This window comes from Mauremys reevesii, linkage group 27, assembly GCF_016161935.1.
Source record: "Mauremys reevesii isolate NIE-2019 linkage group 27, ASM1616193v1, whole genome shotgun sequence".
NCBI lineage: Eukaryota > Metazoa > Chordata > Testudines > Geoemydidae > Mauremys > Mauremys reevesii.
The window spans coordinates 7,984,000-7,997,873 of record NC_052649.1 but is presented as its reverse complement, the minus strand read 5'-3'; the positions used below and the strand labels follow the sequence as shown (position 1 = coordinate 7,997,873).

At 55.4% G+C, this 13,874-nt stretch overlaps 1 protein-coding gene across 6 annotated transcripts; it reads left to right on the top strand.

Moving 5' to 3' along the window:
• Nucleotides 1-137: 137 nt before the first annotated feature.
• On the top strand, nucleotides 138-12,391 carry NT5C3B (5'-nucleotidase, cytosolic IIIB). 6 transcript variants are annotated; one of them, XM_039516510.1, is made up of 10 exons: nucleotides 243-350; nucleotides 487-627; nucleotides 2,696-2,794; nucleotides 3,488-3,557; nucleotides 4,256-4,302; nucleotides 4,834-4,919; nucleotides 6,164-6,253; nucleotides 8,444-8,606; nucleotides 9,740-9,940; nucleotides 10,384-12,391. In XM_039516510.1, the coding sequence occupies exons 3-10, from the start codon at nucleotides 2,726-2,728 to the stop codon at nucleotides 10,495-10,497; spliced, it is 840 nt and encodes a 279-aa protein (XP_039372444.1). In that variant the 5' UTR covers nucleotides 243-350; nucleotides 487-627; nucleotides 2,696-2,725; the 3' UTR covers nucleotides 10,498-12,391. The 6 variants fall into 6 exon arrangements, with proteins under 6 accessions (XP_039372441.1, XP_039372444.1, XP_039372443.1 ...); XM_039516507.1 differs by lacking the exon at nucleotides 487-627 and having other exon boundaries at nucleotides 138-350; XM_039516509.1 differs by lacking the exon at nucleotides 243-350 and having other exon boundaries at nucleotides 407-627.
• The last annotated feature ends 1,483 nt before the right edge of the window (nucleotides 12,392-13,874 follow it).

The following is a 13,874-nucleotide window of genomic DNA, read 5'->3' as shown; positions in this document are numbered from 1 at the left end:
TATCTGCTACTTGAAGTCTTTAAATCAGGATTTGGGGACTTCAACAGCTGAGTCAAGGGAGAGAATTATTTCAGGAGTGGGTGGGTCAGCTTTTGTGGCCTGCATCTTGCGGGAGGTCAGACTAGATGATCATAATGGTCCCTTCTGATCTTAAGTTCTATGATTCTATGATTCAGCCTGGTGCCTGACCTGCTGGATTGCGTATGCTGCCTGCTCTCTGGAGGGGCAGTGGAGTCCTGCAGGAGGCCAGAACAGGCATTAGGAGTCAGTTCCTGACTTTGCCACTGACTCACTGTCTGACCTTGGACAAGTCACTTCTCTCTGATACTCATCTCTCAAGATACTCATCAGTAAGTAATATGGGCAATGAAAAAAACACGTTACCGAGGATTTGTAAGGATTCATTATTATTTGTAAAGTGTGTTGAGATCTGTGAATGGAAGTTGTTTTTTTTCTTCTTCAATGTAATGAAATGATGTTATTTAGGGTTGCGTTGCAGGAAGTTCAGAGGCAGTTTTCAGCATGACCCGGTTTTACTTCTGGTGCTGTGAGATAAGAGCTAATTGCCTTCATGTTCCGTTTCCTGGCTTTTGACTGTTTTTAATAACTCAACTACAACCACTTCTAGTGAGTGACCTTCTAGCACTCGTTGCCATAGCCTGGGCTCGTGCCAGCTAAAAGCAACATGGGGCTGTGACAAGCCCTGAGTTGCAGCAGTTGCCTGCTGTGTTTGTTCTGGGAACGATGTACAGTCTCGCTGCTGTTTGGGGGCAACGGGGAAGTGGGAGATCCTGCTGGAGGTGAGGGCCTGAGCAGGTGTGGGAGTGAGCACCTGCAACGGGCGGCCTCTAACTGCAGTGACGGTGGGGGGTGCTCAGCAGCTCCTGGCCGGCTGGGCCCTAGATGGCACAAGATCAGCTTTCTGCAGCCAGCCCCAGCCCGCCCTGCACTGGAAGATGCGCTGGGTGATGCCAGCCCAGCAACCTCAGGGGCTGAACGGGGCTGTCCCCAGGGGACAGGGTCACTGAGAGCCACAGCTGGGATGTCCTGCAGTGACAGAGCAGATCCAGCTCAGCCCCCTGCCCCCCATGAGCCCTGCCCTCAACGCAGCAGCTCTTGCATCCTGACTCCCAGCCCCCCCAATCCTAACGCAGTCCCACCCCCTAGCCTAACAGCCCCACACCCAGCCCCCCAATCCTAACGCAGTCCCACCCCCTAGCCTAACAGCCCCACACCCAGCCCCCCAATCCTAACGCAGTCCCGCCCCCTAACCTAACAGCCCCCCAGCCCCACACCCAGCCCCCCAATCCTAACGCAGTCCCGCCCCCAGCCTAACAGCCCCCCACACCCAGCCCCCCAAGACTTCCCCATAACTCTAACCCCAGCTCCAGAGTTTAAACTACCAGCCCCGCCCCCAATCCGGATCCAGCCCCCCACGCAGTCCGGCTCCTCCTCTCGCGTCCCGGCCGCGGCTCCGGCGTTTCAGTTTCTGTTTCCTGGGCGAGGGGAGCCGGGGCCGCGATGGTGAGAGGGGGCCGGGGGGCTCCCCTGGCAGGGGACGGGGCGCTGGGGGTTGGGGGCGCACAGGGGGAGGGGGGAGCAGAGCATAGGGGAGCACTGGGGGAGGGGCAGTGGGGGTTGGGGGAGCACAGGGGAGCAGGGCACAGGGGAGCACTGGGGGTTGGAGCAGGGCACAGGGGAGCACTGGGGAAGTGGGTTGGGGTGAGTAGGGGAAGCCTTGGGGGTGGGAGAGTGGGGAGCAGAGCCCGGGTGGGGTCGAAGGCAGAGAGTGGGGCAGGGTGTGTTGTTATAATGAATGGAAGCTGCCAGTGTCACTGATTTCAGGGTTCCCCGGCACAGAAGGGGCCCTCGTCTCTGGCACCGGGTGCCCCACACGCACCCCCATGCTGCGGGATGGGAGCTGCGTCCTGCCTAGCTCCCGACTGCTCGGTGCAGCGCGGGGGTGTTAGCCAGGGTGGTTGTCGTGGTGCAGACACTGATGGCCGAGGTTCCCCCAGCAGCTAACAGTCCAGTTTGGTTCTCCAGCCACAGGCGCAGTGCGGACCCCGGCAGCCGGCTGGAACCGAGCTCCAATGGGAAGCCTCAGTGTCTGTATGGGCTGCCAGGGCCACTGCTGAGCAAGGGCCACCAATCAAACCAGTAAGAACGTTGGTGCAGTTGTGGTTAGAGAAGTGACAGGCAGAGAGATGCCACGTTCCCCAGCATCTCTGCTTCCCAGAGTCTTTGATTCCCGTAGGCTGCCTCCATTAGCCCCACAGAGCCCACCTCGCTATGGGAGAGTCAGCCGGGCTCTGTTTGTCCTGGGACAGCAGCAGAGCAGTTAGGGAAGGCCCTGAACCTGCAACTTCAGGAGCTGCAGGATCAGGGCCTAAATTGTTCATGGCTGGTAAATCCAACAGGGTTTCCAAGACCAGAGGTAGAGAAATTGCTCTTTGGCTTATCAGTGGAGCCAGTTTGAAACGGAAGAACTGATTGGGACCCTGTAGCGTCATCTCTACGGAGTTGATTTTCTGCCTCCTGCATCGGTCCCTGGAGGAGAGAAATGCTCCTTAAGGCACTGCGGGGTTAGAGGGTGTTTGGTGAGCTGCGTGGAAACCAGGCCAGCGAATACTGACCGTGCTGGGGCCTGTCTCTTAGCACTGACCCCTTCCTCCGAATCAATCTGTGCCTGCAGATTCCTGAACTGGAGAAGGCGACGGTCCACATGAAGAATCCCGATCACGTGCAGCGCGTCATCTCAGCGCTCAGGAAAGAGGGAACAGACAAACTGCAGGTTTCTCTTTGTGTTCTGAGCTGTGCGGTCAGGAGTTTGCAGCCTGTTCCTGTGGGATATTTCAGCATTGCCATGGCAGTGGGGGGAGGACTAATAACACCCCAAGTTTGTGTGGAACCCATCAGCAATTTACGGCACTTGTGTACCTCCATTTCCGTAGTATGCGAGTCCCTTGCAACAAGGCCGTTATCCTGACAGTGCCCGTGTGAGGTCGGGAGATGCTCTTACCTCCACTGGACGTATGTGGAACACAGAGACCGAGTGACTTGTCTGGGGAGGAGCAGGGAGAGGACCCTGGTTCTCCCGAGTCCAGGCCGGCACCCTGACCTCAGCCCCTCCTTTTGTGTTCAGCTGCTTGGGGCTCGCTATGTATGAGCCAGTCTGCGCAGCGCCCCCTGCCAGGAGGTAAATCACCAGGGCCCTTTTGTGCAGATGGGGAAACAGGCATGGCGGGGGTGGGGTCCCAAGTCTTAAGAAGGCACCTGTGTCGAAGCTGGGAGTAGAACTGCGGCCCAGACTCTGCCTCCCTGCTCGGGACTCTTCCTGCTCTTCTCTGGGGAAGACCCGCTCCTGCTGCCGGAGAAATACAGGCCCCTGCTGCCCACACCCTCCCCCGTGCGCCTCTCAAAGCACAACATGCTGGATCAGTTTCAGATAGTGTCCTTCCTCCCCCCCCCCCTTTATGTCCTTCAGGTCATTTCGGACTTCGACATGACTCTCAGCAGGTTTGGATTTAACGGGCGACGATGCCCCACTTCGCACAGTGAGTCGAACGAACGCTTGTCCATCAGTTCGGAGCTTCTGTTCCTCGCTCCTGTCTCTGTGGCCCAGTCTTGTCACTTCTGTCTCACCTGCACCTGTCCCACCCACACCCACACCCACGGGCTGTTGCTAAGCCCTGGCATTCTCCTCTCCAACCATCTCTCTTGATACAGTCCCTTCTGCTGCTGAAACTCTGCTCCACAGCTTGGCTGTCGCTCATACCGATTGCTCCGCCTCCCCCACCCCATCCAAAATGCCGCTGTGCAGATCACCCTCCTATCTCATTGCTCCACCCCACCCCACAGCCCCCTTCTCTGCTTCCTCCTCCCCTTCCGGGCTACTCTCTTCTCCTCCTGCACCTCCCTGGCTCTTTACTCACCGCTGCATCCTTCCCACCACTTTCCTTCCTACCACCCACTGTGCTCAGAGCCCCCTCCCAAGCCCCCTGCTGACCTTGTTGCTACACAAATTCCTCCTTCGGAGAGAGGCCCTAATGGGTCCTGATTTTCAGGACGTGCTGAGCACCCGCTCTCTGAAAGGGAGGCGCCTGTCAAATGTCTCAAGTTGGCATCCAGAAATTGTGGCACCCAAAATCACTTGTCATTTTTGCAAGTGTTGAGTCTGGTCTTTCTGTGGGATTTGGAAAGGGCCCTCGTGTGTTTTCCCGGGGTTGGTAAGTGGCTGTTTATGTCTTTCCAGATATCCTAGATAACAGCCGAGTCATTAGCGAAGAAGGCAGGAAGAAGGTACGTTTAGTGCTAGCAGACTCCATCTCTTTTGGCACTATGTACAGCCCGGGCTGCTGCTCCTGCTAGGGGTGGGCTCCCTGGGGACGGGGTTGAACGCAGCCCTGAGGCAGACGTCACCCCCTGCCAGCAAAGAGAACAGAACAAGTTTCCAAACAGCATTTCAGATATGGGAGCACTTGTTGGAGTTCAAGGGAAGTTTTACAAACCTGTCACCACACCCAAGCATGGGCATTTCATGTCAAAGAGAACAGTGATAAATAGTGAGCAAAGGACACTAATCTCTGTCTAGAACAGCTTAACCTTGCTGACTCTCAGCTTGATTCCTAGAGCAGTATGAAATATTTCCCTTGGGACCCCGTGAAATTGCCACAATCCTCAGTTGTTTCATGAACAATTTAGGGTTTTATTTTTAAGCTGTGATGCATTCGTGAATTCTGCAAATACTCTACTTGCTTGTTGTTAAAGTCTCTTTCTCGATGCCCCTAACTGTTCACTGCATTTTCTGTCTAAACCCATCAAACGTTCTAGTTACAAGACCTACTGCACTATTACTATCCGATTGAAATTGACCCCAACCGGACCATGGAAGAAAAACGTCCCCTCATGGTGGAATGGTGAGTGACTGTGTCTGAGGAGCTAATTTCGTGAGCTCGAAAATAAGTGGGTAAACAAGAAGAGAGGGAGGAATTCAGTCCCCTGAGTCCCTTGCATAGCAGAACTCACTGTGCAGCGGAAGTACAGTTTAGTGATAGTCCATCTTCCCTTTTCTCCAAGGGCATGAAGCGTCCTTTCTGGTCATATGGCCTGGCAGATCCAGTTACAGAATGGCAGTGCTGTGGACAAACAGCAACAGCAAGGAGCACATGGAGAGGGAGGAGCAGGTTTCTCTCTGTTGTATAGTTAACTCTGGCAGTCGCAGTGCCATCATGATCCGACTTCATGAGATCTCAGTGGATTTGTTGGATCCAGAAGATTTAGGTGCAGACTTGCAGCTCTGGAAGTAACGTTCCTGATAAGAAAAGGATGCAAGGGAGAGCAGGTCCCCTTTGAGCGCAGGATATGGCAGCGACAGGCGGCTCTTTGAAAATGCAGCTGTCAGAAGTGAGCCTGTGGCTTTTGTGTCTGAGAAGGAAACACCAGTTCCTTCCCTTTCCTTTCTTCCTTGTGGGTTTCAATATTCCCCACCCGAGCGATGGTGCATCTGGCACAGCTGTAGTTTTGTTGCCCTGCTCTCACATCTTCCACGAAAGGGATCCCAAAAGGCCTGGTATTTTGGGCTGGGTTATTTTCCAGCTCTGATCATCAGTCCCTGGTAATAGATCACCAGTGGCTGCACTGAGGAGTGCTGGAGAAAAAACAGGGCAAGTCGGACATTTGTGTTGGGTGCCCAGATAGCCTGGTGGTGAACGCAATAAAATGCATCAATTAAGTCAGTCCTATCAGCCTTCCCCAGGCAGCCTCCTACCCATAACGAGCCTTATGTGTGAAGCAGAGAGAAAATTGAAACTCTCTTTAAACAACAGTTAGTCTGATGGGCGGCGTCTTGGTCATGACTCCGGTAATTTCCCCTAGGTCAGATCCTAGAACAAGGGTTCTCAAACTGGGGGTCGGGACCCCACAGGGGTCATGAGGTTATTACATGGGGGCCACGAGCTGTCAGCCTCCATCACAAACCCCGCTTTGCCTCCAGCATTTATAATGGTGTTAAATATATAAAAAAGGGTTTTTAATGTATAAGGGGGGTCACACCCAGAGGCTCGCTGTGTGAAAGGGGTCACCAGGACAAACATTTGAGAACCCCTGTCCTAGAGGCTCACAGTCGGTCAGAACTGAAGCTCACTTTGGGATGTGTTTCCAGGTGGACCAAAGCCCACGACCTTCTGTTGGAACAGAAGATTTTGAAAAGTGACATAGCCAAGATCGTCAGAGAATCCGAGGTGATGCTCAGGTAGGGGTTTGGGCTCTCTCTGTCCCTTCCCTGTGAGAGCACACGTCGCGAGGGCCCTGTCGCGCTCTCGCTTGAGTTCTGGCACCTGCTCATTCCATTCAGACCCCTGGGTTTGTCAGAGAGAGAAAAAGGGAGGCACTGAACTGACTTCTGAGAACTCTAATCCGCCTCCAAGTTGCTTCCTCACCCTTTCCAGACATGGCACCTAAGGGGCGGCAGCCAGAACGTACCCCTCAAAATGCAACAACACAAACTCCAACCGAAGCCTTTTCTGCATACTTGGCTGCTCCTAGGGTTCCTTCCCGAGAACTGCTCCACCCACCTGTGAGGTCCACTCCCACCTCCCATAAATCCAGGTGGGGTGGCAAGCCCCTTGCATCAGTGAGTCGGCAGAGCCAACTCAACATAATCCGGCACTATCATCAGTGACTAAGAAGCTGGGTTTTGTGGGCAAACGCTGCCAATCTGTTACAGATAAGATTTTTCTCTCTCCGTGGACTGCCTGGAAAAGTCAAAAGTGATGAAACCCAGCAGCTTTTTGTGTGGCACAGACACCACATGTGTTCAGCCCACAGGAGCAGCTGAGAGTCTGCCCAGCAGGGTGGCATTTGTGTTCGATTAGTGATATTTATTCTGGTGCAGAGAAAGCCGGAGCTTCTGTCTGTGATCTCAGTAGGGAACTGCGTTCCACAGGGAAAAACCTACTGCTCGTTTGTACTGGGCCCAATCTGTTGTGATTACTGTATTGTGGTAGGACGTGGAGGTCCAAGGGGGGATCGGGACCCCATTGTGCTAGGGGCTGCACACGCGCAAAGAACAATAAGATGTCCCCTGTGCCAAGAACCTACAACCTAAGAGCCCACAGGTGGCTGCAGCAGAGACAACGCAAGGTCTGATCAGTGTGATGAGCAGGGGTCACAGCCCACCAGCTGCCTGGCCAGTGTTACATCCAGAGCTTTGTTCCCTGGAAGTCTCTCTCTTACAGCCTATGGGAAAGCCAAGGACCATATTTCCTGTAGGTAATTTGCGGTTGGGAGAAATAGCGTGGGATGAGTGTTACCCCCGTCCGCTGAGAGCACTGGCTGGGTGTACATCTGTGCAATAGATTTATCAGGCATCATCTTTCCTGGGAGCTTTGCTGCCTAAGGATTAAATTCCTTTTCCAGACCAGCTGAGCTGTATGGTCATGGATTCCAGGGGGGAAGGGCAGTGATTATTCCAGTGTCTATACGCCTGGCAGTAGAAGGCTGCATTGTCCAGGGACCTGAGGTCAGGGACTCTTGGGCTCTGATGCCAGCTCTAACACTGCCTTCCCCTACGACCTCGGACAAGCCACGTCCCCTCTCGGTGCCTCGGTTTCCACAGCTGCTGAAGTATTGGTCAGTGTTTCTAGACCAGAACACCGTCAGTTTAACAATGGGCTCTGCAGTCTAGCAGAGGCAGGTCTAACATGATTTGGGGGCTGGAAGCTGAAGTGAGACAGATTCAGGCTGGAAATAAAGTGTCAGTTTTTAAGAGTGAGAGTCATTCCACTGGAATAATTTACCCAGGGTCGTGGGGGAGTCTCCAGCACGAACCATTTGAAAATCGAGCTTGGAGGAGTTTCTAAAAGCTCTGCTCTAGGAATGATTGGGGGGAAGTTCTCTGGCCCGTGTTACACACGTCAGACTAGATCATCACATGACCTGGCCTTGGAATCGATGAAAAACCGGTGACTGAAATCCAGCCTAGAGTGCTCGGGGAGCAACCCCTGCCTAGGCTGTTGGTGCGACCAAGGAAGAAGTCGTTTGCAGAGAATGCATCCCAGGTTTTACATGGAGCCCGATGCACTTTGGGACAAGGTTCAGGGAGTTACGTGCGCACCATAGAGGGTGAAATTAACCCCACACTAGGCCCATCCACTGCTAAATCCCTGTAGATATGGCGGGGTCCTTTGGGGCAGGCTTGAATTTCACCCACAGTGCAGAAATCATCGATACAGTTTGTTGTTTATGCACCTTGCCACCAGAGCCATGATTTAAGGAATGCCCTGGTGCCTTGGGTCATGTAGCAGTCCCTGCCCAACGAGTGTCCAGTCTCCAGTGGGGATGAAAGCACTTGCAGCACGGTGGTAGTGCGACGCACTTGTGCTCTGGGGTGAAGGGTGCTCTCATGACTCTGTCTAACGTGCATTCCCCCCTCCTCCCTCAGGGACGGAGCCAACACCTTCTTTGACCAACTCCACCAGCACAACATCCCCTTGTTCATCTTCTCGGCCGGCGTGGGCGATGTCCTGGAGGAGGTCCTCCGGCAGGCTGAGATCTTCCACCCAAACATCAACGTGGTGTCCAACTACATGGACTTCGATGACAAGGTGCGTTGTGCGACGTGCCCCGTGCTTGGGTCACGTTAGCCCCGAGTGCGGGCCGGGGGGCATCTAGAGAGGGCCCCGTTTGGTTAAAACCCATCTGTCCATTGGAAATGTCACCCCTTGTTACCACAGCAACTGTTCCAGTTACTAGCGCTGAAATTGCTTTGAATGCAAATCCATCTATATTAGCTGTATTACAGTAGCACGCCAGACACGGGCCCCATCTGTAAAAACAGGAAGAGAGAGCCCGGCCGGCAGAGAGCCCGGCCCTACATTCACGAGGCTGGGGAAAAGTTATGCAATATACAAGCATCTACCTGGCTCGTCTCCTTTCTGTGTTGCACTCGGCAGGAGAACGTGGGCTGCTGCTCTTGGCTTTGTTTCGAGTCACTTTCACTCTGGTTTGGCGCTAGGCCTGTGATACCGTGTTTGGGGGGGGGGGCGGGGGCAGCGCTGCGGGAGGATGGGCGTTAACTTACCATAATTATCCTTAAAACCTATGAAACCCCCGGAAACAGCCCACTAAGTTGGGCCTGATTCCCAGTGGCTCCCTTGGGGTGGACATGGGGGCATGTAGGGGGTTAGGAGATTTTAGCCACCTCGGGGTTCCCTGGTCTGTGAGGCCACCCAGGGGCCTTGGGGGTGCTCTGACTTATGCTTTGCTTCCTGTCGCGCCCTATAGAGCCAGGGAAGCAGAGAATAGCCCCGTTCGCTGCTCCCCAGCACGTCCCCAATCCGCCCCTGACACTGCAGCCACTGCAGAGCATTTGCATCTGTTCTGCACAAGGCAGATTCCACCCAGTTAAAGGCCCCTTCATGCTGCCAGAACGGGGCCTGAGTGGCCGAGACTTAGGCCCTTGGTCCCTTGCTCCCCTGGTGGCCTGGGAGCCCTTTGGAGGGGTGGAGATGCCACCTCTGGGTGGTGCTGAAGGGCTCTGATCCTGTGCGCAGCCCTCCAGCGAAGGGGTGGATTGCTCTGGAGCAGGGCCCTGGGGGAGCATGGGACAGTAGGTTTCCCAGCTGGCTCCACTAAGAGCATCTCTAAGAAAGGTGCAAACCGTGCTGAAGTGTTGTTCCTTCAGCCCCGAGACACCCCAAAAATCCTCCTGTCTGTCTGCCCGTCCTTTGCTGCACAGGGCGTCCTGAGACGATTTAAAGGGCCGCTGATCCACACCTACAACAAGAACAACTCGGTCCTGGAGAAGACGGAGCACTTCCAGCTGCTGAGCAGCAGGCCCAACATCATCCTGCTGGGGGACTCGCTGGGAGACCTGAGCATGGCCGACGGGGTTCCCAACGTGGAGAACGTCCTCAGAGTCGGATTCCTGAACGACAAGGTGAGCGCGAGGGCAGAGGCCGCGGGAGGCTGTCTGCCCTCCCAGCGTTCTCGGGGGAGTGGCGGGGGTGCGGGTGGGAGGAGCCTATGTGCTGCAAGAGACGTGTGCTATCTGGCATGCTGTATGAAATGAGTTTGGTGGGTCTCAGTCCAAGTCCCACGGGGAAGGTGTCCACATCACGCCTGACCCCCTTGTTCACCCCTCAGCTGAGCTGGATGGATCATCCCTCCGTGGCCGGGCGGGGCTCCTGTGCTGGGTCAGAGGGGAGAGCTGTGCCCCATGCTCTGGAGATGCTGCCTCTAGGGCTGTTGGTCGGTACCTGAATCCCCAGCGCGGCTTTCATGGGGCTCCTGAAGTTCTGAGCTTGGCAGCCGGCCGCGCTCATTCTCAGCTGCTAATGTTGCCGTCCTGTCCTGTCCCCTCACCCCACGGCGGCTCTGCAGGTGGACGAGCGACGAGGAAAGTACCGGGACGCCTATGACATCGTGCTGGAGAAGGACGAGACTCTGGATGTGGTCAACGGGATCCTTTGTTACATCCTTGGAGCCCTGAACTGAGAGCCCAGGATCCTGACTTCGGCCTCTCAGGGTGGTGTCTTGGCACCGTGCTTCCCATGGCAGAGTCAGGCCAATTTGAATCCATCTTGATGCCCTCGGGAGTTCCCTCCCCCCCACCTCCCGGCGCCCTCCTGGGCTTTTATAAATACCCTTTTGTTCGTCAGTCCGGGGGTTGAGGGGTGAGCTGGAGAAACTCTCTGCTTGCCCCAACTACCTCCACCATGTCTCTGCTCAAACCCCAGCCCCCAAGCGGCACCGCTCCCGGCTCGTGTCCCAACCCCTGGAAGTTCAAGGCCACTAACGCAAGGTCGTCGTTTGGCTGGCGGCCTGGCTGGCGACTGTTACATGGCTGCTGGCTGCATGGTTCAGCTGCACAGCAGAGTTACAGCCTGTCCTCTGCTGGGGGGCGCAGGTGTCTGCAATTTGCTGTGGAAACCCTACAAATCCCCTGGTCAGTTCTCTGCTCCCTCTGCCTGCAACCTACTGGGACGTTCATGGGCGTCACTGGTGGCTGGAGAGGGGACCAGAGATGATTTTAGAGGGCAGAAGCCCCACCCCTGTCTGTGCACCGACCTGTTATGGGTGGAGCCTAGAGTTACTCAGACAGCATGGTGGGTGCAGGTGGGAAATACGGGTTGGGGGACCTGTCGCTTGGAACATTAACACGTTGGGTGTGTGAGATGATTGCGCAGCTGCAGTGATGCTTAAAGGGGTGGGACTCTTGTGAGGATTCCTGTCCGAGAGCCGCTTGTGTGATGAACACAAGGGCTGAGTTTGGTCATCCCGCGGTGGGAGAGGGTTTGCTTGGCTGCTGTGTTTTGCTGGCAGAAGGACTGGGTTGTGGTGTGCACTGAATCCCACTGGCAAACGGCTCTCGCTGGAGCAACGAGGCTTTGCTGGCCATTCACGTTGCTGTGGAGTGGAATTGTTACAGCTGGTAAGTCAGGCAGCAGGTTTGTCGTGGGTGGACGGGGGTGTTGGGGGACGCAGTGGTAGCCGTGGGTCCTTGGGGTGGGTAGTTTAAAGGTGGCTGGGAGGCAGGGAGGGCGGGCAGGCTAGTTGCGTGGGGCTTTTTGAAGTGTGACTATTGTATAACTAACCCCTTGTGCCGGTTCTGGGGTCTCAGGGCAGCACTTCTGTCAGCAGCATAAAATCTCTCTCCCTCAAATGGAAAAAAATGGAAAAGCAAAGCAGTGCAGCCCCTCTGGGAGCCTGTCTGCTGGGACTCCCTTCTGGGCGTGACAGTCACACTGGCCTGGAAGAGGGCTGACGCTAAGCGGGTGTTCTGGGTCCCCCACGTGTCCGTGGAAGCGCTGGGTGTACTTGCTTTACCGCACAGAAAGCTTTCTTTAAGGGTCGGCGTTTCCAAAGGAGCAGGAACCCCATGTCCCTCATGCCAAGTTCAGCCGTCTGGCCCGGGTACGTGAGAACTGCCCACCATGGCAATCTGGGCTCTGCCTCAATGGCATTTAACTCATCCTAGGGGGACTCAGACTCCTGCACTCGGCAGCTGGATGGGGACAGGCAGCTGCTTATCGACTGAGCTTGGCCTGCATGCTGCAAACATTCTGGGAGTGCAGATGGCTCTTTCAGAGCTCCCCGTCCCACCGTGTAAAACTCCATCTCCTTTCACGCTGCTCCTGTCGGGGAGAGCCAGAGGCAGCTCCCACCCTGCAGTCTCCTCGGTTCCTGGCGAGGTGCTGTCCACGTGGCTGCCTCGCTGTGACCCAGCCTGGCACTAGCAACCCGGGCCCCTGCGTTGTTTGGTAAGCGAAGGCACTTGTCATTTGGCTTGTAGGAGCTGGGCTGGTCCGGGGTCCCAGGCAGCCATCTGGCTCGCTCGCTGTGTCACAGTCAGATGTAAATGTCACTTGGGCGGGGGGAGCAGGTTTTATTCCGCTTGTTGAAATAAATACGTTGGATAAAGCCGGCGTGTGAGTGGTTTGTGAGCTCGCAGTACAGCACTGCCTGGGGGGCCCGCCGAGCATACAGAACTTGCAAAGGTGGGTGAGCGAGTTATCCTCATGTTCCAAATGGGGAAACTGAGGCACGGGAAGGTGACGAGTCACAACTAGCGAAGGAAATCGCATCTCCTGACTCGCTGCTCTAAGCCGTAAGCTTGCTCTGCTTCGCTACCTGAGAGATTCCAAGGGGAAATGCAGAGAGCTGCGTCACTGCAGACATGGCTAACGCAGCATCCTGTTCCCAACAGTGCCAGAGAACCTGCAGTGGGTTTCTGACCCACCCCGTGACCAGCAACTCTCCCCGCTAGGCAGCCTGGGGCCAGCCACTCTTCCCGAGGGCTCGGAGGTTGGAACAGCCTCAGCTAAAAATCTTTAAAATGTTTTTAGCCCTTCCTGAATCTGGGGGTGTCCGTAGACGGGCGGGAGCCCCTGAAGGAGACGAAGCCTTTTCCAACCCAGTGCCGCAGACGCAAGAAGCCTGGATGGGAGGCTTATCCAGCCAGACCCTCCACTGCTCCCCCCACGGACAGCGAACCCAGACCCGCGGGTGGGGACCCCTCTTCGTGTGGACAAGCGCAAGCAACGTTTCATCCCAAAATAACGTGCTGGGAAGCAGAGTTGTTGGAAACCACTTTAAACCAGTTTATTGGGTGCAAGGCAGAAATTGCTACTGGGGGGTTGTTTGAACCTTTACATCATCTTGTCCTTGCACTTCTGATCGTTTATCCCTGCCCAGCAGTGGGTGGAGACACTCGTCGGCTGAGCCGTGATCCTGGGTCACAAACCTTTAAAACCGGGGACACACTGGCCAAAATTTGCAAACGTGGAAGGCTCCTGAATTATATTTAAGAAGTGGGCTGATTTCCAGTGCTGCTGAGCAAGCCCAGCTCTCGTCGGCGTCTGGAATCCGGGTGCTCAGGAACTGAAAATCAACCCACTTGTGTTAGCCCAGCTGGGAGGGTTTGGGCCCTGGATTTTCCAAACTGACTGGTGGTTTTGGAGGCCGAACTGTGTAAAATCAGGCCCCTTTCAGGTGTCTCAAGTTCAAGCCCCAAAATACCGTTGGGCCTAAAACCACTCATCACTTTGAAGAACTGGGTCTTGGCTTTCCTTCCTGGTACAATTCCAGCTGTTGCCAGCGCCTGGACCAGGCATTACACGTATGTGTTTTTTAATCGCTTGGGAACAGCGACTGGGTTCCTTACAGGAAAAGCTCCAGCTGATGCCAATTCATGCCCCTTGCTCCAGCGGCAGCAGGACGCCCTCGCTGGCTCACGCTCTGCACTCTGGGTACGTGCTGGGAGGTGTCCTGGCAGCGACAGCACCGAGCCGCACGAGAGCAGCGCTGCTGAAATGCTCAAGGAGCCGAGGCGAGCGAAGGCAAAAGGCCGGGTCTGACGTGGGGGCTACGGG

Excerpts from the sequence above, each read along its gene's own strand:
- NT5C3B (XM_039516507.1), top strand. The coding sequence starts at position 204 with ATGCTGCCTGCTCTCTGGAGGGGCAGTGGAGTCCTGCAGGAGGCCAGA. Across the intron at positions 351-2,695 it reads ATCTCTCAAGATACTCATCA|ATTCCTGAACTGGAGAAGGC; the intron begins GTAAGTAATATG and ends CTGTGCCTGCAG. Across the intron at positions 6,254-8,443 it reads GAATCCGAGGTGATGCTCAG|GGACGGAGCCAACACCTTCT; the intron begins GTAGGGGTTTGG and ends CTCCTCCCTCAG.